The sequence below is a fragment of the Xenia sp. Carnegie-2017 genome, unplaced genomic scaffold, assembly GCF_021976095.1.
Source record: "Xenia sp. Carnegie-2017 unplaced genomic scaffold, XeniaSp_v1 HiC_scaffold_20, whole genome shotgun sequence".
Classification (NCBI taxonomy): Eukaryota; Metazoa; Cnidaria; class Anthozoa; order Malacalcyonacea; family Xeniidae; genus Xenia; species Xenia sp. Carnegie-2017.
Window position 1 is genome coordinate 999,776 of NW_025813483.1, and position 21,607 is coordinate 1,021,382.

The 21,607-nt window shown below is 32.7% G+C and overlaps 1 protein-coding gene and 4 long non-coding RNA genes across 7 annotated transcripts; 2 read left to right on the forward strand and 3 right to left on the reverse strand.

The window, feature by feature from the left end:
- Window positions 1-448: 448 nt before the first annotated feature.
- On the reverse strand, window positions 449-11,433 carry LOC124442564 (coiled-coil domain-containing protein 28B-like). Of its 3 annotated transcripts, none has more exons than XM_046993067.1 (5): window positions 11,062-11,433; window positions 10,146-10,242; window positions 9,476-9,530; window positions 1,392-1,444; window positions 449-630 (listed from the first exon to the last, which is right to left on the reverse strand). In XM_046993067.1, exons 1-4 carry the CDS (start codon window positions 11,120-11,122, stop codon window positions 1,418-1,420), a joined length of 240 nt encoding a protein of 79 aa, XP_046849023.1. In that variant the 5' UTR covers window positions 11,123-11,433; the 3' UTR covers window positions 449-630; window positions 1,392-1,417. The 3 variants fall into 3 exon arrangements, with proteins under 3 accessions (XP_046849023.1, XP_046849022.1, XP_046849021.1); XM_046993066.1 differs by having other exon boundaries at window positions 449-808; XM_046993065.1 differs by lacking the exons at window positions 449-630; window positions 1,392-1,444 and having other exon boundaries at window positions 8,664-9,530.
- LOC124442569 lies at window positions 2,680-5,233 on the reverse strand. The gene is made up of 2 exons (XR_006947290.1): window positions 5,123-5,233; window positions 2,680-3,454 (listed from the first exon to the last, which is right to left on the reverse strand). It is a non-coding gene; the product is annotated as an uncharacterized LOC124442569 (long non-coding RNA).
- On the reverse strand, window positions 6,172-7,078 carry LOC124442576. Its single transcript, XR_006947296.1, has 2 exons — window positions 6,787-7,078; window positions 6,172-6,365 (listed from the first exon to the last, which is right to left on the reverse strand). It is a non-coding gene; the product is annotated as an uncharacterized LOC124442576 (long non-coding RNA).
- A 3,030-nt stretch (window positions 11,434-14,463) lies between the features above and the next one.
- LOC124442568 lies at window positions 14,464-16,300 on the forward strand. The gene is made up of 2 exons (XR_006947289.1): window positions 14,464-14,530; window positions 16,200-16,300. It is a non-coding gene; the product is annotated as an uncharacterized LOC124442568 (long non-coding RNA).
- A 40-nt stretch (window positions 16,301-16,340) lies between these two features.
- On the forward strand, window positions 16,341-18,427 carry LOC124442566. Its single transcript, XR_006947286.1, has 2 exons — window positions 16,341-16,473; window positions 18,239-18,427. It is a non-coding gene; the product is annotated as an uncharacterized LOC124442566 (long non-coding RNA).
- Window positions 18,428-21,607: the final 3,180 nt, after the last annotated feature.

A 21,607-nucleotide genomic window follows, 5' to 3' on the forward strand; every position in this document is an offset into this window, starting at 1 on the left:
ATAAACAGGTTTTGAAGTTAAGAATGTAAGTTGCTCGTATTAATTTTACATTTAAAAATATGAATTAAGATAACAATTATGTAAGATTAGCGCTAATTTGGCTGCGTTTGTCAGATACTAGAATGATGCTGGAAAATTAATAATGATTTATAAGTGATGAGCTTAAATTAGAAATTGGTTTATAAACAACTTGAAGTCAATCCTCTACAAGACTTAATTCCTGATAGTAGAGACCATTTTACCCATATTTTCGGAGCTGTCATATTTGGATATATTGTTAAAGATTTCTGGCAGTCATATTCAAAAATAAACATAAACAGTATAAATCATGTTGCTAATATTCAATATGTTTGTATAGCCATAGTCATGTAAATTTTGTATACTATATAATATAGTTAACTATACTATAGTGTTAGTAACAGTTTTTGTGTTGAGAAATTATTTTTGTTTAATAAATATATATGAAATGAGAATAAACACCTGTTAATTTTATATTTGTTTTGACAAACCGTCATTACACTCACTTAAACCTCACTGAGCTCTTTGGAATATTTTCTGATGATTCGAAACAGTTCCTCTCTTTATTTTTCAAAGAAATGAAAGCTGGACGCCGTATAGCCATCTCAAAAACTAAAAAAAAGTTATTCATTAGATATGCATCCACTGTTGTTGACCTTTTTACCCAATAATTTACTCATCTTCTATAGCTTGGTATAAAAGTCAATCCCGTTCCATCATTTAAAGATATTGGTTTTACTTTAGACAGTCCCTGTATTGTCAGAACTAGTGATGACCAGGTTTTTGTTTACTATAAAACCCAATTTACAAAACAAATGACATCACAATGCATATCAACAACTTGAATTACCAGGTATATTTGGCAATATATTCATCAGCCGGGCATGCAGAGTTCCCGTTATGAGCTGTTAAGGATATAAATTCTGCTTCTGCATTTCATGAAAGAGTTGGAATAAAACAATAGCGAAATTTTCAGTGACGATGTAGTGCTGCAAGTATAAGAACATTACAACTTTTACTTGCTTTCACACTAGTTGTAAAACTAAACGTCGAGTAGCTGGTGAAAAATTGAGTTTCTCGAACGAACACAAAGAAATGAAGGAAATGTACGAAAAAATTTCCATAGGAGATATCACCGATGACGAGGAATAGTTTTATATTCCTCATAAGAATGAAGCTGAACAAATAAAACTTGGTGCTCCATAAACATTAAAAGGAAAACTGATATCATAGGATTTATAGCCATCACACGTAAAGATTGTATAACCATTTCTTGCATGTCTAGTGTGATTGAGGAGCCTGATTGAAAAAGAGTGGCAGAAAAATTAAGGAAATTAAGTGCTTTGTTTGAATTACGAAAAATTGCAATTAACCTGACGTGTTTCCTTCAAGAGCCTTATCAACATTTAACGTAAGCTTCCTTTTTCTGAAAGAAAGAGAGATTCATTAGTGCTATTATATTTCTACAGTGAGGGCACGGAAGAGCACATATATCTTGGGTATGGAGTTTGTGAACATAAAAAAGCTGTTAAGACTGTTTATTCAATCTTTAGAATAAACGATGGATTGAAGCAATGTATAGGGAATATCCACTATGGTAATCACATGCGCATAATAAGATATGGGTGGCACTTATTACATAGCACAACACCAACTGTTTTTTTTTGTACAAATATAGATATAAAGAAAAATACCATATAGAGATTTTATTTTTCTTCCACACAACTTACGAATAACTTCGAATAAGAAATAACCAGATTATATACCTCTGTTTTTATCGTTGTTAAACAACTCTTTTAGGGTGCTCGTTGCAATTTGATTGTTTGGGTACTAGTTGCCTTGCCCACCCAGAGTTAATAGCAGTTATGCAAATGTATAGGTCAGGACAGGGAGGTTCACTTCTTATTACTTAAACCATGTGATCCGAAAAGCATGTAATTTAGGAAAATTTAAATAAACTTTGAGTAATATTAAGCAAATATAGCAAAAATACAGTCAAAATGTTAAGGGCTTCAGTTTCAAAACTTTTTTGTTTGCTATTCCTCGTGATCAATAAATTTTTGGTTTTCACCTAAAATTTTATCAAAATTTTCTTGTTAAATGTTTGTTGCTCAAACACTTCCTTGTCGCCTTCTTTTTAGGGGGAGTGAGTTATTTCCAGGGAGAAATAGTTCAATTTTGCCATTCTTTTGGTGTCAGCTGATCCAGTTATACAGAACCATTGAGCTGTAACATCAACTAGAATGATTGCTCTATACAAACGCTTTATGATTTATTAAGTCAACTGAAAGGCCTTGGGAGTATGCTTTGTTGTTGACTGACGTTTCGACAACCTTAGCGGTAGTCATATTCAGAGTCAAAAGCGACGCACGCGCGCTTCTCATGTGACTTTTTCGTTCTTGACTGATGACTAGTAGAATTCCAATCAAACATCAACTTACAGGTAAGTCTTGTTTGATATAAGAATTATGTATCAAGTATCAGACGTCTTGACGGCTTTATGATTTGATAATTCAACTGGAAGGCCTTGGAAGTATGCAAAACTATGATTCCAAACACAAAATCATTTGAACATAGTTTGTAAGCAAAACATGCTTCAAATTTGTGTAGTATAAAAATGTGAAAGTTCAGACAGAAAAGAAAAGGTCTTAACCACAGATCTTTGCATCAGAAAAACATTTTATTAATAGGCAAGTTTAATCTTTACGTGCTTTACAGTGTTATCATTTTTTCCGCTCTATTATTACATGTAATGCATTTAAGAAGTTTTTTAGTTTATTAATTACTTACTCTTTATTTTGTAATAGTGGTAATGATGTTGCACAATGAAGTTTTGTCTCTGCTTTGTTACATTTTTAAAATTTATTGTGTATGATCGGGATTTATGACAATCTTTTTGTCAAAATTTTTTGAGTTGATTAAAAACATTTCGTTGACATTATAAATTAAATGTATAGCTACAGTAAGCAGTTTATTAAGTGTAAAAGGACATTAGATCTGACTTGTATTTCGAAACTATTACTTAATTCGCCCCTTTTATCATGTTTTCCACTTCCTGCCTCCAACATTCCCACCACTCCTTCTCTTTTTCTTTTTCACCATATTTACTCGTATTTTGATTTTCCAAAGATTTCACCTTTGCCTCAAGCTTCGTATTTTTATCTTCCAATGATTTTACCTTTTCTTCTAATAATTCATTTGACGATTTAAGCTTTGTAGTCTCAGCTTCTAATGACGAAATGCGACCGCGCAAAAACTGAATTTGACGGTTACCATTTGCTTCTACCTCATCAATTTTACTCCGTAATTCTATTGCCGTGTCCATTTGTATTGCTACACTCGATTTAATTTCCGTCATTTCCGGTGGCAATTCGCTGAAACGCCCATCGATTTTGGCGACTTGTACTCCAAGATAGGTAGATTGTTGAATGATGTCCTTTGAATATTGAATAAATAGAATTATAACACTTCTCCCTTTATAATATCCATTTTTATAATTTTCTATATTGTACAATTGAATTTTAACTAGTTCCAAATTCACCAATTTCTAAAAGTTTCCTACTTGTTTGAATTTGTTATTACGTTCAAAGATCATGAAACATGCATTAATGCAGACTTTCAAGTCAACGAATATCATTTGCAAAGACGTGTTCAAAATCGATTTGGAATACTTGGAGAAATTTTAACGGAAGTTAAAATGAGCACATTATTCCAACAAAGAACTCCTTATCAAGAATGTCATACCGTAAATTGTTTATTGTCAAAAAGGTCAACATTTCATTTCCTATGTTTTTGAATTTTTATGATATATCTAAACATCATAGAGATTCTTTTTCGTTATTTTCCATGTAAGAAAAATTGATTATGTATTAACTATCAGTCGTCTTGAAAATAACACCAAGTAAATTTGAAGTAAAAGAAAATGAGTTTAAAACGTCGGATTTAATTCAGATATCGTAGTTCAAATCAAAAACGTCATAATTTCTGTTAACAATTCAATGCAAATCGCGTAGCATTAAAAAAGCGGGATTTTTTGATGGTGTTATCATCACATATGCCCATTTTAAATGTCGTGAAAATAGTCGACAATTGCCAATAAGGTGAAGAACGATATCAAGAACTATTCAGACTGAAGTCAAATTGTTTCATTGTACATTAATAAATGCAGAAGCTTTCAATATTTTGTATGGAAGTCATAAAGTCTTCCATACTTTGACATGAACCGCTTTTTGTGTCTTTTTTATGTCTTTTTTAAATAATTCCAGTAAAAACAGTTTGTAAAACACTAAAAAATCTCAAACAAGATTCCCACCGAATACTTCTTACGATGTCATTAGCCACATTGAAAATTGTGTCACCTAAAATTAATTTCCGTTTGCTCAATCTCTGTCAGCATTTTTCAATTTTAGCTATAAAAAGGGTGTCTCAAAAAGCACATCTTTCATGACATTTACAATCTGACATTTAGAATCTGACAATCCTATAAGAAGTCGTAAACGCAGTTGAACACAATAATTTATACGTATTTAAGCTAAGTTATTTTGTATCTTATCTTTACTTCAAGCTGTTTCTTTTAGATTGATCTTTTTAAGAAAACAGTTTTTGGCTTTTGCTATCCAGCTTCTGAGCTTCAGAAGTACGACTAAAGTTCACAATAGTTCTCATTTTCAACATTTTTTTAAAAAAGCGACTATATTCACTGCTGCGAAAACGGACTGGTAGGCTGTATAATTTACAGTAGTGTTATTAAAAACTTAAATAATGAAAAAAATTTTGATATTACTACTACTTCAAAAAAGCGTAAGTGCTATGGATTTGGTAAGATGCGATATCGGGTTTGAAACTAACTTCCGCCATGATAAATATTTATTTCTTCATAAAATGAACTTTATCTTTAATTTTTTTTCAATAAAACAATATAGCTAGGAAAAACCTCTTTATGAGAAAATTTTCAATATTTCATTTATTATTCGTGTATTTCTGTATTTGTATACTTATTTGTGTATTATACATTTGTGAATTTCATATATTATTTGCAACTGGCATTATACATACAATGGTATAAAGTATTAAACACAAGCAATAAAAGTACATATTAACCAACCTTAATAATCTTAAAATATGGACTTTCTTCTTTTATTTTCTTATTTGGGTGCAGAACACGCGGACTCAAGTTTAGTGATCTTGATTTGACAAACCTCCTTTGGAAAATGAAACTGCGCAATATTGTCATTCCATTCTCCCCACGTCGTTACAGATGGTTGGTTCAATGATTCTACATATTTCATCAAAAATTCTAACAACAGCGGAGCGCAATGTTCTTAATGTGAACTTAAATGAAGTTTAATCAAAGAGCAATTATGTACACACAATTTAAAGTGAATAGTTTGAACCCGGAGTGTCATAATATGTTTGGAGATGTTCTTAAGAAAGTTTAACCTAATTTCAGCACTTAGGTATGTGTTAAACTCTAAATTATCAATCAGACAAAGATACAGTTTTGAAATATTTAAAAACAATAGTGCTTATAGTCTTTGGAATTTTATGTTGCTTGATGCCTTTTTAAAAAAAATAAGCAAGTGCAAGCTCCTGGACGTTTTTGTCAAAAATTGCGCTCTTTCACAAATCACCATTGAGAATTGAGTATGAACGTTTTAGCCTAAATTTTTTGGTTAGCTACTTTGTGTTGTATGTTTGATTAAGTATTGTATTGTCGATGTTTATGTAAAATTAGTCATTATGCAAAAGTGCAAAGGGTATTCGACAAGGGAACTTTTCATAAAACTGCCAGTAAAATCGTAAGAAAAAGCAAGTAATTAGGAGTAAACAATCTCTGGGATACAAGATTCTAGTTCTTTCAGGGCATTTTGAACTATTAACTATATAACTACTGGGACATTTACCCCAGTAAACTTTCCCCTGTAGTGAACCTCGATCGTGATATACTGGTAGAATGGATCTATTTCTAACCATACAGGAAGGCTTTTGGTTATGAAATATAACACATTATTATTGAAATTACTTCAAAGAAATATACTTAGCTGTGTGATAGATTACTTAAAATTTCATAAGACCTCAGCATAAATGAACTATTGACTCGTGAAAATTGTGTCAGAATGATCTTACATAAGCATAAATATTACACGAAGTACATAATAGTCAATATTCAAATGAATGTTTATTCAAAATTGCGTGGAAAACAAAGTACTAACATCTAATATAAACAGGTTTTGAAGTTAAGAATGTAAGTTGTTTGTATTAATTTTACATTTAAAAATATGAATTAAGATAACAATTATGTCAGATGAGCGCTAATTTGGCTGCCTTTGTCCGACACTAGAATGATGCTGGAAAATTAATAATGATTTATAAGTGATGAGTTTAAATTAGAAACTGGTTCATAAACAACTTGAAGTCAATCCTTAATGCAAAGTCCTCTACAGAGTTGATTACTGATAGTAGGGACCATGTCACCCATATTTTCGGAGCTGTCATATTTGGACAGATTGTTAAAGATTTCTGGCAGTCATATTCATAAATAAATGTAAACAGTATAAATCATGTTGCTAATATTCAATATGTTGGTATAGCCATAGCCATGTAAATTTTGTATCCTATATAATATAGAGTTAACTATATTATGTAGTTAGTAACAGTTTTTGTGTTGAGAAACTACTTTTGCTTAATAAATATATATGAAATGAGAATAAACACCTTTTAACTCAAGTTAATTTTGTATTTGTTTTGACAATGGGCCATTACACTCACTTAAGCCCCACTGAGCTCTTCGGAATCTTTTCTGAAGATTCGAAACAGTTCCTCTCCTTATTTTTCAAAGAAATAAAAGCTGGACGCCGTACAGCCATCTCAAAAACTATAAAAAGTTATTCATTAGATATGCATCCATTGTTGTTGACCACTTTACCCAAAAATTTACTCATCTTCTATAACTTGGTATAGAAGTCAATCCCGTTCCATCAGTTAAAGATATTGGTTTTACTTTAGACAGTCCCTGTATTGTCAGAATTAGTGGTTACCATTGAGTTCTTTAATATTTGGAGCAGCTATCTCAAGCGTGGATTTAGATATTGGATGTTGTAAAAGCTCTGGCGGATTTCGTCCTCTTCCGCCAAGATTTACCGAAAATGACTGCTTTTCCAAAAATTTCACAATTTTCCACTGCCCTCTTAAGAAAGGAGCAGGAAAAGTATGTGTAATATTTGGCATTTGTCATGCAATTTTTTGATGAAAATCAAATTAAGAACCTAAAATTCATAACAGCGAGTCAGCTGTGGTTGCCTGTTTTATGCCTTTTATAACTATCGATGAAGGAGCTATTCGTCAGTCACATAAGAATGATGTGCGTTGTTTATTACCAGCTTAGTCAAGTGAGAAACTTGTTCGCTCGCTGAAACTCTTTAGCCTATCGATGACTTGCCTTATTTACATTTTTTTGGCAGGTTAATTGATCCCAAATGAGGTTGACCACTGTTGCTCGTTTTGTCTCAAAGCACTCGACCGAATCTGCCAACAAGCAAAACGTAAACTAGGCACGTCATTTATACAAAAAGTATACCATAGTTTATCTTTACCGTTCTAGAGAGAAAAGTTAGCTTGTTCGTTATCATTACTTTTTTTGCCTGTTTTCATGCGTTTTCAAACACTTGAGTTTGCATAAGTTTGATGAATGAAAACAATCAATACTGTATATAAATCACTAAGTTACATTTTTGTTGTGTTCTGAACTGCAACTGCATCAAATACCAGTACATGTAAAGTTTTTACACATTTTGAGTTCTTTGCCATCTATGAATTTTAACAATAAATTTATTAGAGCCACTGTCCTCAGGTTTCGATCATTGATGTTCATTTTCAAATATACACAATTTTTACGCACTTTTTATAACGTTTCATGTCGAAACGTTGCAGCAAACTTCTTTTAAGGACTATAAGGCCAAAAAAAGCAATTCCTAACTTAGCTTTGATCGTTTTGATGAAGATTTTGTCTGACAATAACTAGTCATGGATAAAATAGAACGGAAGATAAAAAACTAAACGCTTGCTTAAAACGTTATCTCCGGTAACCCATTGAACTAAAATACATCTGGAACGCTTACTCCTACACTTTTGTCCAATGATTGGTCAAAACCAAGTATACATTGAAAATTTTCAACCCTCCTCACCTCCTCCCCAAGAAATAAGAGGTTTTTAAAACTTACAGTGATAATTTTTGAATAGTTTTTAAAAGGACTGGCGCTACCCACAAATCACGGTTTCACCGCCCCCCCAGAGGTATCTGTTTAGTATACTTAGAGTATAATTCAACGGGGTGAAACCAAAACTTGTTTCAAGGCATGCGCATACATGTGCGCTTAAAGAAATTGATGCACCACCAGCATTGATTGCAGTGACTTGAATAATGATTTTCTGAAATGAGTAGAATGGTAATCTTGCAGACTGGCTATGCCAGTGATTTTAAATGCAGAAAAACTAAGATGGAGTGAAGCTTTATGCTTGAACAGCAGCGTAAAAGATACATTGATAAGCTTAACTTTTTAAGTTGAAAATAAAAAAGAATACATATTTTAGCCTTGACAAGTCTTTGCATTCTTAATTTCTTACCTCATAAAATCATTCAAAAAACACTTTGAAAATATTATTTTGCGCAGGTAAATTTTACATGGTCGTTATTTACTTCTTTAGAAATATATTGTTTATACAGTGAGTAAAAAGAGGAATATTTACATAGCCTAACTAAACATGCAGGCTGGCTACCCACTAAACCATTGACATTCACACTTCACACAGATACACCAAAAAAACTCAAGAGGAATGACATGTGTATCATTTTCCTCACAAAAATGAGAAAAAGTAAGTAACTGTGGATGCAGTTTCATAAAATAACAAATATGATGGATGTCGTTACCAGTCTTTCCACGCAACGAAAAACACATCCATGAAACAAAAACAAGCCAAAATCATCGCGTGTCTGGATGTAAAATTTGGCTTTATTTTTTTAATAGGCATTTCTATTACAGGTAGCGTTCCATGTATTTATATTTATTGTTACATGCTAACAGCAGATCTAAGCCAGCAATGGAAGGCAACTGATTAGAATTCAGGACTGAAAACCAGTCGAGCAGTACCGTTGATGAACTTTTTTCATTTCTATATCTTTCAAGCATGGCGTCAAGCGAATTTTAACATACATCCTACTATGCTTGACTAATTTCTTTTCAAAACGATGTCACTTTCATAAGAAATCAGCCTGGCATAACAGAATAAATGAAAACACTCTCCCCCCTCTCAAGTAACGTTTGTTTAAAGACGGTTCTTTTAAATATTTCTACTCAACTGAAGACTTGGAAAAAGTTGCCAGGACTTGATATGTACGTACATTTGTTCTTGAAATACTTTAAACTACGGTTGCTAATGTTACTATCCTTAAAATACTCACATCTTTCATGAGTTTTTCAAGATTACGATTTCTTCCTACTTCTTCGTGTTCTTTTCTAAAAACATGAGCAAAATTTTACAAACTCTACAACCACTGAGCTCTAAAACCATTGAACAAATTCTACAGCCAGTGGAAAGCTCTACACAATTAATGAACAAACTTTATAGTCACTGAGCAAACATTACAGCCAATGAATTTTTGCATTAAAATTTTTTACTTGCAACTCTATATTTTGTTTATAATTTATTGATTATGAAATAGCGATGTTTTGAACCCAAAACTGACAGTGAGCCTCAAACCATAGATATTTAAAATCAGTTTGAGTTAAATCAATATGAATAGTGAATACATGAAAAAAGTGTTTTTAATTCATGATTCATGATTTTTATTTCACAGATTTACGACCTTTCGCCTCCTCGTTTAGAACGTTTAACTATGGAACTTAGGACTCAATCTTCATTTAATACTAATTTTAATACCAAACGTTTTAGAAACAGTTTTATAACTAATAACTCATTGAAGATGTAATTTAGTTATATTATTTATGTATGTATTCTATGTAATCTTAAAGGTATTTCAGCAATATGGCTGCCAGTTTTAAAAAATAAATCATCTATCTATCTATCGATCTATCTATTTCAAAAATTGTGTTTCAAAATCCCCTACTTACCGAAGTGATTCATCAACATCCAATTCAAAATGTAGTTGAGCTAAAGATTCCTGTGATTCACGAACTTTGTCCATTTTGTCAAGAGTTTGTTCCTTACCTGGAAACAATGTAATATGGTTGAACACATTTATTAATTTCTTGCTCATGAAACTTGAGTTCTAATATACTCCAGTCAACTGTTTTCATCAGGAGTGATCTGATGTTGAAACTTGAGTTCTTATATACTCCAGTCTAGGGTCTTCATCAGGAGTGATCTGATGTTGAAACTTGAGTTTTTATATACTCCAGTCTATTGTATTCATCAGGAGTGATCTGATGTTTGAATTTGAGTTCTTACATACTTCAGTCTAGTGTCTTCATCAGGAGTGATCTGATGTTGAAACTTGAGTTCTTACATACTTTAGTCTTGTGTCTTCATTAGGAGTGATCTTATGTTTAAACTTGAGTTCTTACATACTTCAGTCTAGTGTCTTCATCAGGAGTGATCTTATGTTGAAACTAGAATTCTTACATACTTCAGTCTAGTGTCTTTATCAGGAGTGATCTGATGTTGAAACTTGAGTTCTTACATACTTCAGTCTAGTGTCTTTATCAGGAGTGATCTGATATTGAAACTTGAGTCCTTTTATACTCCAGTCTAGTGTATTCATCAAGAGCGATCTGATGTTAAATCTTTAGTTCTTATATACTTCAGTCTAGTGTCTTCATCAGAAGTAATCTGATCTGATGCTGAAACTTTAGTTGGTATACAGTCTAAAATAGTCTCTCAAACACGAGTGAGAGAACCTCCTAACTTGACTTTCTTGAATCACTGAGTAATTTTATATGACATTTATGTAAATTCTAAGATCATTTCAGAAGACAATCATTCATCTCTTAAGAGTTTGAGCATATTTTGACAATAACATAACCATACCAAATGCGTGCAATTTTCCTTCATTGAGGTTTTCCATAAGATCTAATAAATTCTTCTCCATTCGTTTAACTTCGCTAGGATCCGTAAGAAATGCATGCTGTTGTACAGGCTTTGCACTTTCACCTACTATATCAGTTCGCACTGCTTTTCGTTTTTCTTACTGCAATACTTTTGCAGAATATTGAAGTCTCTATAAAAAGAGTTTATTATTTAAAAGAAAATAGTTTAGTAATAGAGTGTATTTTATAATTTTTGCTGCCACGCATCAGCGTGGCAGCACACTAATCTTGACATTTCTCGGCCCATTCCTCTACTCGACCTATATAGAGGTAAAATCTCGATTTGTGTCTGTCTGTTAACATTTCCGGGGGGGATTTTTACGGAATGAGGGGGGAAGAACAATCACAATGAGGTAGAACCTTTCGGAACTCCTGTCAGTTTCTCTTTGATTTTAAATGTCTGGAATCCGAATAAATATGCGGCCTAAACAACGTTATACAGTAGATACCAAACTCGAGTGATTACCGACATCAATTACATATATCTCGTTAGGCGAAAAACACATGAAATGGATTCACCGTGCCGTATTTAGCCAGCTCGGTTCACATTTTTTATCTTGCGCTCTATGGTCACACGGTGAGAAAAATGTAGTGTAAGCATGTATTTATTTTTGTTCGAGCTTTTATTATTACTTGAAATATCGGTGTGGATTTAACAAAACGTCAAAAATAATTTAATCACATGGTGCGAGTTCAACCATGAAATATGAATTATGAATACGATGAAACGTTTGCCCTTTGCGATAACTTTTCATCATTTTTTCGCAGTCGCATAGAAACATCGGAAAAAAGCTTCTATCAAAATGTTATGAAGGAAATGATGGAAACAAAACTACAGTTTTATAATATAGTCCGCTTCTACGTTTGTAAACATGCGTTCGATCGATCGTTTGAGTAAACAAAGTATCATACTTTTAATCAAAAAGCAATTTAAAGACTCAAAAGAATCAAAACCATCGGGACATTTAAAAGAATCAAAAAATTGTTTTTGTTTGAAATGGTAATGAATTTATCTTTAAAATTATTTGAAACGTGAAATGAAATAAGATGTAAAGCACGGGAGCTATTTTTCGCCGGAAATCAACCGTCGACTTTCAGAACGCGTGCCTTTGTTTGCATTTATACCAAATAAGGTATGGCACGTTTGAAAGGCCCGTTCACTCGATCCGATTTGTCGGATCCGGTTTTGTCAGATCCTAAAAACGGATCGTGTGAGCACATATAAAGTTAGTCTCCGACAGTCGGATCCGTCAATCTAAAAGAGGATAGAAATAGCCTAGAATATAATGACTAGCAAATATATGTTTGAAAAGACTTGGAAACAAGAAGAAAAGTACGCAAATATATCGATAAATGGACAACACAAATGGCTGCTCTCAAGATTATAAATATCTAAACGTATCTAAATATCAAAACAACTATCTGACCGTCTGAACAAGCAATCAAAAGACGGAACCAAAACAATAGGATCTGACAAATCGGAACGTGTAAACAGGCCTTCAGATAGAAAGAAAACTCTACACATGGCAAAATAAACCTTGCCAACGCAAAGCTAAAAGTTCGAGACACGCATGTAAAATTTCTTTGTCTATCATTCTAATCACCCAATCATAACATATGTATGAAACCACTTAGAATGCTGTACACGGACGTGGCTCCAATGGCTGTCACTACGTTCTGAACCCTGCAATTTTTCCAGATAAGGGGTCGGGGCAGCAATCCCCCCTTGCGATTGCAACTTCTAGTTATTTACTAACAGCGCAACTTGCTTGCACCCTCCACTTGCCCAATACCGTGCTAATTAGCACTGGGTCCACTGGACATGTTTGAGTCTGCTAAGATGAAGTAGTGCAATTTATACTTCAACTGTTGTTCGCCATATTGCCATATTCGATAAAGAAGTGCACAATTTTTAATGAAATAGAGGTACGTTTTATGTTTTGAAATTGTAGTGATATTGACAAACATTGAATGAACATATTTTTGTTCTATATGTAAAGTTTTTCACTTGATAAATTTTTTGAAAAAAATGATTGACTGAGCTAAGATACCACTATCGTATTTATTTGTAATGTATATGATTGTTTGAACAATTTGGTTATTGACGAAACTCGCTAAATTTACTGCTTTCAAACTTCAAAATTATTTGTTGAGGAATGGTAACTGTGTCTGTTTAGGGCTGCAATTGCACGTGGTCGGTTTAGCTGGGTTTTTTTTGATTGTACGATGGTGAATTTTGATGAAATATGTCTATTGCGAGTTTACAACTACCTGGGGCCGGTTGCAAAAAGCCTGGATAGCGTTATCCGTTGGACAGCAAAAATTTTCAAACTTGTAAAAAAGGTGTTTATATTTTTCTTAGGACAAAGAAATTTTGTAATCTTGGAAACAATGTTTTATTTCAATGATTGCACAGTTCAAATCGTACATTTTTCACTTATAAGAGATTTTATGAACGTTCAGAAAAATTTTCTATCCAGTGGATAACGCTATCCAGGCTCCTTGGCTAATGTGCACTGGAGGTATATGTAGGACAACAAAGGAAATTTTTTTACAAAATCGACTTTGCACACAAATATTTTTTACAAGACGTAATATATCTAGCCTAAGTGTCTATGTTATTTGTACTTATTTGTTAACTTTCTGCCATCAATCAATTTCATATGTTTAAAGTTTCCAATCATAAAATCAGAATTTATTAAATTCAAAGTAGCTGTGAACAAGCGGCACTCCCCTGATGCCCTGCTTCTACGTTCATAAAAAACCCTTTCTACTAAAAATCATGAGTCCTAGGTACAAAGTCACTAGTTATATTTAAGGGTTGTTGGTTATGAAATAATTCAACTGCTTAGCATATCGTAGATAACTCATGTATGACATTTTTTAAAAACATACCCCCTAAACAGGCTTCTTTGGTAACTAACAACAATTTTGTTAGTGTGTTTCTTCAAAATGTACCCAGCAAAGAGATAAACAACAGACTGTGTTTTGTTTTGTTTAAAATTTGGATTAATCACAAGCAAAACAAATGCTTTTTTCACTTTCCTGCTTTTTGGATTATGCAGCATAAGATTTAGTATTTACTTAACTCAAAAATATCAGTTTGTGAAATTTTTTTTAATGAATTCACTTCAATCTACATTGGTTCATGTTTAACTAACACACTACCATCGACCAGCTTATCATCTTGAAATATAATATCATTTTGTGATTGTTTTCATTTTAGCAGCAGTCATCAACTCTTCGTCAAAAGCAATGAAAAATTCAACTCTTACAGTTAATACAACCACAGAAATGAAGACACCAGTTGCACCCCCTGATGATGATGAAGAGAGCCGACATATTTTTGAGGAAAATTTTTTGAATGAATACTACAGTATTCGAGACGAGGTTCATGATTTATTAAAAAGGTTTGTCTCAATAAATCTTTATCAAGTATCTTGCTTATAAATATTGGATTAAAGAGTGTTAAGAATGGTGAAAACGACGATAACCATTGTTGTTCCAAATAAAACTAAGCAGAACTTTAAAAGAATGGCACATTGCATTTTCACAAACAACATCTGTAATTATTAATTTTAAGAACTATACCTTGGATACGTAAAAACCATTCAACAAGGCTAACACTCTCTTTAGATTACAAATTCTCAGTTCTCAACAAAACCCGCTAAACATATCAAAATAATTACAAGCACCATACAAACGACTTATTCACAACCTCAAAAAAACGAACAATTAACACATAACTTTAGACTAATCCCCGAAGACAAGTCACAATTGACGCACCTACACCTTTTCTATGCACTCAATATGATGACGCATGAATCAGATAACAAATACGGCTAACCTGACGTTAACCCCTCATTTGACCCTAAAGATGACTACCGCTAAGGTTGTCAAAACGTCATCAACGTAAGTTCAACAACTTTAGTTCAATACAACTGTATTGAACTTAAATCGAATACATGGTGTTCGTGTTATCCTGGTTCGTGGCCACTTTTTTTTCTTATCACAAATGACGTCATACCCGTGTATCTATAGCTGAACAGACTTCGGTTGATTGTTATCTATTTTTTTTGTGTTTTAAAAAAAAAATCCCAAGATTTAATTGGCAAACAAGTTGTTTTTGTTTTTCAAACTTTCGGAAAATTGGTCTATAGGATTGAAGAAATGCTTTTGGCTAGCCTAAGTCACGTGCTAAAATATGAGATTGGCTGTGAGAATGAACAAGCGATAACTAATCAATTTCGTTTAAGTTTTGTTTTGGAAGACAAAATAACATCAGAAAACTTTTTGCAGCACACAATTTTTGACTCCCATTTTACTAGAGCCAGTGTTTTTACGCGACCTATGTACTGTAAAACCATTGAACTAAAATACATGGAACGCTACCTGACGCAAATAATTGAAGCCAAATCTTACACCAGACACGCGAGATTTTACCCCAGACACGCGTGTGTAGTGTTTTGAGATTCTCTCGCGGAGTAATAATTGATTGAAAACACACTATTAGGGTTTTGTATTACAGATAGCGTTCCATGTATTTTAGTTCAATGTGTAAAACACCTGGATTTGATGTCTATCCGTTTAAGAATTTTCTCGGATATGACGTCACAATTTAGAACATTTTTTAATTTGGGGAGTGAATAATAAAAATTTTAAGATGCGCACGCATGCTTTTGGTTAATGAACATGAAAGATAATTTTAAAATTAAAGTTTTTTGTAACTTTGATTTAACGAACGAACGGAAGAAAAATGTGCGAAGAATACCTAATACTTGCAGTAGTAAGGCTTTTCGTGGTCGACAATTAAATGTAGTCGAAAAGTTGTCGACGACAAAATACCCAGTCTGTGGATGCCCCAAGATGCAAAAATACAAATGATTATGAAGGCCAGAGGCCTGACGAGTGATGACGACAAAGATTTTTTTCTGGTTTCAATTTTTGGCTTCAGGTATCATTCCAGTTATCTAAATATTGAGTTCACGGGTCTGCTTACTGCTCTGTCTTTTTGACCAATGAAATTGCTTAAATTTTAACGTTATTATATAACTAACTATATTGAATAACATTATTTAGTTTTTCTTGGATTTGTGGTGGATATGGTGTACGATGGGAACCCTATCTATCTTTGTATGTGACTGTGGCAGCTGAAAGACAAAATGATGAAGATGCCTTAAGAAAAGAAATTGACGAAAGTTTTGGATGGAAAGCTCTCCTTACTTTGACTTTAAACCAGAACCAAAGAAATCGCAATTTCGATGGTTGTCAGACCTAGAAGTAGTAAAAAAAGAGAACAGCCCTCGTCCTTCAAGTGAAAAAACTGACAATGAATGTGAAACAAGAGCAAAAGGTACAGTCACAATATTTTGTAGAAAAGAAAACAAACATAACACTTTCACATAGCTTTTGGTACGGAGCTTTCGCTCATGAACGAGGCGACGAAACTACTTATTTAGTCTTTGGAGTAAATGATTCATTAAAGCATCTAAATTTAGAAAAATGCTATTGCTACATGCTGGCATAAAGAAATGATCTCATTTTAGTGTGAACTGCACAATCTCCATAATTTTTTAAGAAATTGAAGGTCGGGCAGTTTTTGGCGGAAGTTGGAAAAGATTCGGGCAATTTTAAACAAAGATAGAAGAAATCTAGGAAATTTGAAATCAACTGTGCTAGCTCCACTCATTTTTACGCTTGTTTTTAGTAATTTTTACCTATATTGTGCGTCGATTGTTGATTAACATTTTTTTAAGTGTTTCGGGTTAATGAAACAAAAAATTTGCACTTTTGACGATTTACATGTATTTTTTAAAACTGCACTTCACCCGCCCATCGTTCGACAAAACATTGCATTGAAGTTCATGTTTCCAAACGGACCTAAAATTGTTTTGACCAAAACTATAAGTATTTCATTCAAACCTGTTTAAGACATCTCGACCAGTAAGCAAAATATAGTAAAATTACGCAGCAGCGAGCAAAATATAGTAAAGCTGCGTAATTTTAAATTCAAAGTACTTTCAGAAAAGCACTATTGGTTTTGAATTTCTAAAGAATATAATTGCACCAATGGACTTGTCTCTCAGGGGCTAAGAAATTTAAATATATTCCAAAATGTGCGACAATAATTCATTTTGACCAACCCTAGATCCGCCACTGACCTCGAATGTGTTTTTTTGTAAAATTGTCAAACAAAAACATTGTCTCTATTGTAAAAGAAAACAGGACTTTTAAATCTAGATAGATTGTAGAATTCATTAGTGAAAAATTTTAAAATTTAGTTGTTAAGATTCCAAATATTATTCTATTCATCCTAGCAGGCCATAAGGATTAATTTGTTAAGAATGAAAATAAAGAATTAAGCTGTAAATTTAAATACTATGATGGATTATGAGCTGAGTATTTCATCCGGGAAAGATAGACACAGGGGCTTTTTTCCTTAACATATCAGCGGGTGGAACAAGTTTCTGCATTCCAAAATGTGATGGTAATATTAGTTAAATTCCAGAACCTTAATTTCACTAAATTGTCTGACCAAAAGCTGAGCTCCATTGTATTGTCTGGGGCATGTATACAGTTGTTTGAACATAAAAATTATGCAGGGGGTGGAAGACACGTGTTTTTAGTGCATGCTTTATAGTGGAAAAGCTGGTACACCTTAGCAAATGATTATTTATAGGACAAAATTTGAGAACTTGAGAAGTTGGTAATAAACTTTCATGAAATTATAATAACAAGAGCCGAGAAATATCAGATCTAAAAAGAAAAATCAATCGATGCAGCTTTTCTGTAGACCATATAAGTATATTAAGAGTGATAAACGAAGTTTTTCATAATTTTTTTACTCGTGTGACGTGATGTGTAAGACATTTTATGACTATCTTTGTCGTGCATATAAAAATCTACAATGTATAAGTGTTACATTTTCCACTTACAAAAACCGCAATACTGGTAAAAACTTTACAGGCATTGCTCCAAGAGGAGATGTAATTTGATATTTGTTTCAGAACTATTTGGTGTACAAAGAAACCTTTAGAAACCATCTTGTTGTTAAAATTTCAATTCCTTATCACTTAGCTAATTCTACAGTTACATTATTTTTTATATTTTGGTTTTAGAGGTCAAATTCCAAGGCAAACAAAACTTTTTACATAACAAAGATATGTAATAAATGCATTTAGATGACGAAGTTTTATCCTTTCGTAGAAAAAGGTTAGGACAGAGCATTGAAATTATAAAGATAGGTAAAGTTCTTCGTTTTTATTCGTCCTGTATATTTGCCTAGTACATTTGACAAACGGACAAATGACTGTGGTTTCAGTCTTAAACAAGAATTTCTCAACAAAAAAGAGAGTTTCCGTCGTAAAATTGGGTAGGGGTAAAACGCGGAAACAGAATGGCGGAATGGCAGAAGCGGAATAGAGAGTAATAAATGCTGTATATGGTAAATAGTTATAAATATACATTAGTATAGATTTTAAGTATGACTTGCACTTTCCCACGATTTGAAAGTTGCTTTTCCCCAGCAACAAAGTGTTTTATTTTTAAACGTATGGGATCTGAATTTTACAACAGGAAAATCTTTTTAATCTGGTCTTCGTTACATCCGAGTAGATATTGTAATTAACGTTGAATGTAGTATTTATTTTTTCGACGTATACTAATAAACACATTACCCGAATAATGCATTCTCACAACGCTAGTGACAGATTTTTGTGTTTACAACAGAGAAAATGCATGTTCTAACCTCCTGTTGTCTCAAAGAACATATTCAAGCTTGCATAATTATATGCACAAAGACTTTCGCGGTTAAATTAGCATCAACTTCATTATAATAACAAAGTTGGTTTGATAATAACCAATAAAGTGTTTAATGGAAGTGCGATGTTTTCAATGGTAAGAAAAGAGAGATCCAACTTGTGAATAAGTGTGTTTTATTTACATGAAAAATTGGCAAAAACTTATTTTTTAAAACAGTTGATAAAGTGAATGAAATGTCGTCCATTTAAATAAATTAACACACTTACGTAACTTGTACTGGTTAAAATAATATACAACCGGTTTTGATATTTGTTGTTACATTTTCCAGTATCTTCTTCAAAAGAATATACATTCCAAGTATTTTGTGTCCTGCAAACAATGTTTCATTTTTTGAAGAAAAATACTTAACACATTGCAAGTATCTGAAAATAATTAATTGTATTTCCTGCTCATATATTTGATTGGTATATTGTGTGAGTATTTGCTGTCATTTGAGATCATGTAAATTCGCACAAAAAATATTTGTAAATTGTAAAAGACTGGAAAGCGAAATTTGCTCATTTGCTTTGTGCCGTGAGCGAAATGAATCAAGCAATAAATAAATTACGGTAAATACACTAATCTGATTAAATACAAGTATACTGCTCTTACTAAGTTTAAGTTTTTCGTACCGTATGCATGAACGAAATATAATTGAAATTGGTGATCGCATGCTAAGCTTGCATTTGTCTTGTATCCTGAGCTTTTTAGTTATGACTATTTTCATGAATTGTTTACAACGTTTTGTGAAGACTATGCCTTCGATGATTAGCGAGTCAATTGCAATTTGCAAATACGCACGGAATGAATTTTCATTTTTGTTAACTTTCACATGCGCTCAATATCTAAAACTGGACAATCCATATGTATATGGTGGCAAATAATTATTTAACCATATACAGCATTTTATAACTCTCTGTTCCACGTTTTACCCCCTATTCCGTTTCAGCCATTCCTCTTCCGTCTTTCCGCTTCAGCCATTCCGTTTCCGCGTTTTACCCTACCCTTATAAAATTGCAGTGAGAAATCGTATTGCCTGATATGTATATTAGACTGGATAATGCATCTCTTGCTAAAAATTGAAGCCAGAAGATCGATCATTTGCTACTGGCTTTATGGGGGGTATCGGTCCCACTTTACTATACTTTTGTTTTACAAAATCACAGTTTTCACGTTTTCATTCCTTTTACAAACTTCTGATTGAGGCAAAATTTTTATGACATGTAGAGGAAAACCGGTAGAGAGTTTTAACCCTGAAGCTCTGTTTTTTGGCTTTGTAACGACTGAAAAATAAGATGGCAAGTTGTATTGAAATTTGAAAGTTGAAGGTGACGAGGACAATTTCAGCCGTGTGAGGCATTTTTAGAAGATGAATACTAAAATTACAAATTTACAACAGAATAAGAACTAAGGTATTCATATCTTCAACATATTCATCGATATTGAAGTTGTTCACATAGGAACTGGTTGAAAACTTTACTTCGCTTAATGACAACAGAGGTACTTTAATTTGCATATTTTGATGATGTACATCTCGTAGAGTTTGATGATACCGTTTTCAACTTACTATGGTTCATCAAAATATCTTTCTGATTATTTTTCTATGTCGATTTGTTTTGTTTCTTCACTGATATAATAAAGATATAATTTGAAATTATTATGATATTAGCGATGTGAATAACAAAGTGTTGTTAAATAAGTAAATTTGTAGCAATCTTCCATAAACGTCATTGCAGATGAAATTATGGTAGCAGTAGTAGGATTCTGCTTTTTGTTTTATTTCTACAATTTATAAGAGCAGCAGCATCATGTAATCTCCAGTTTGTTTCAAAACAATGCGGGTCGACCTCGTACCATCTCAATTTTCTGCCATTATAAAGCCAAGAAGACAAACTTTTTAGGATTAAATATCTTTGCCAGTTGTTCTGTTCCTTTCACAAAAATCTTGTTCGAATCAAAAAATTATAGAACAAATAAAAACGCTAAAACTGTGATTTTGTAATACAAAAGTATAGTAAAGTGAGACCGATACCCCCCACGAAGGTCATAATCAGATGAGCCAACTTCTGGCTTCAATTATCTTACTATGTTTTATACATGGTGCGTTGTCCAGTGTAATATACATATCAGTGGTAAGACTGCACTTGAATGAATTAATATTTCCAGATATGACAACACTTAGAAATACGTTGACATGTATCATCCAATCGTTTTCCTAGAAGAATGCATAATTAAATATGATATCTTCGATCAGTTCGATGACACAGTTCGATGAAGAATTTTGGTCTGTGAAAAACATCTGGTCGTAAGCGGTGGGAATCGAATCGCGAATAATTACTGAATACATCGTATTCCAGAGAAACGGTAAGTTATTGATGATGTGTTTGTACTGAAAGAGAAGTTAACTTTTAAATAAATACAAGGATACATATCGTTGTCAGACTAAGAAGTAATTATCCCATTTTGATTTTTGAAATTGTGGAAATGTTCATGTCAAAACTGCGTAAGTCTATAATCGCTTTGTTTATTTTACAGTTATATTCATTAAAATTTTGAGTTTTGAAGCTCATTATCCATAGTTGTTTTTCGTCGGTGTCAAAAATTGGCTATTCTACAGCTGCGCGTTCGTCGTTAAATATTTAATATTGTCATTACTAAGTATGAGTAGCCGAAATTTTGGCGACAAT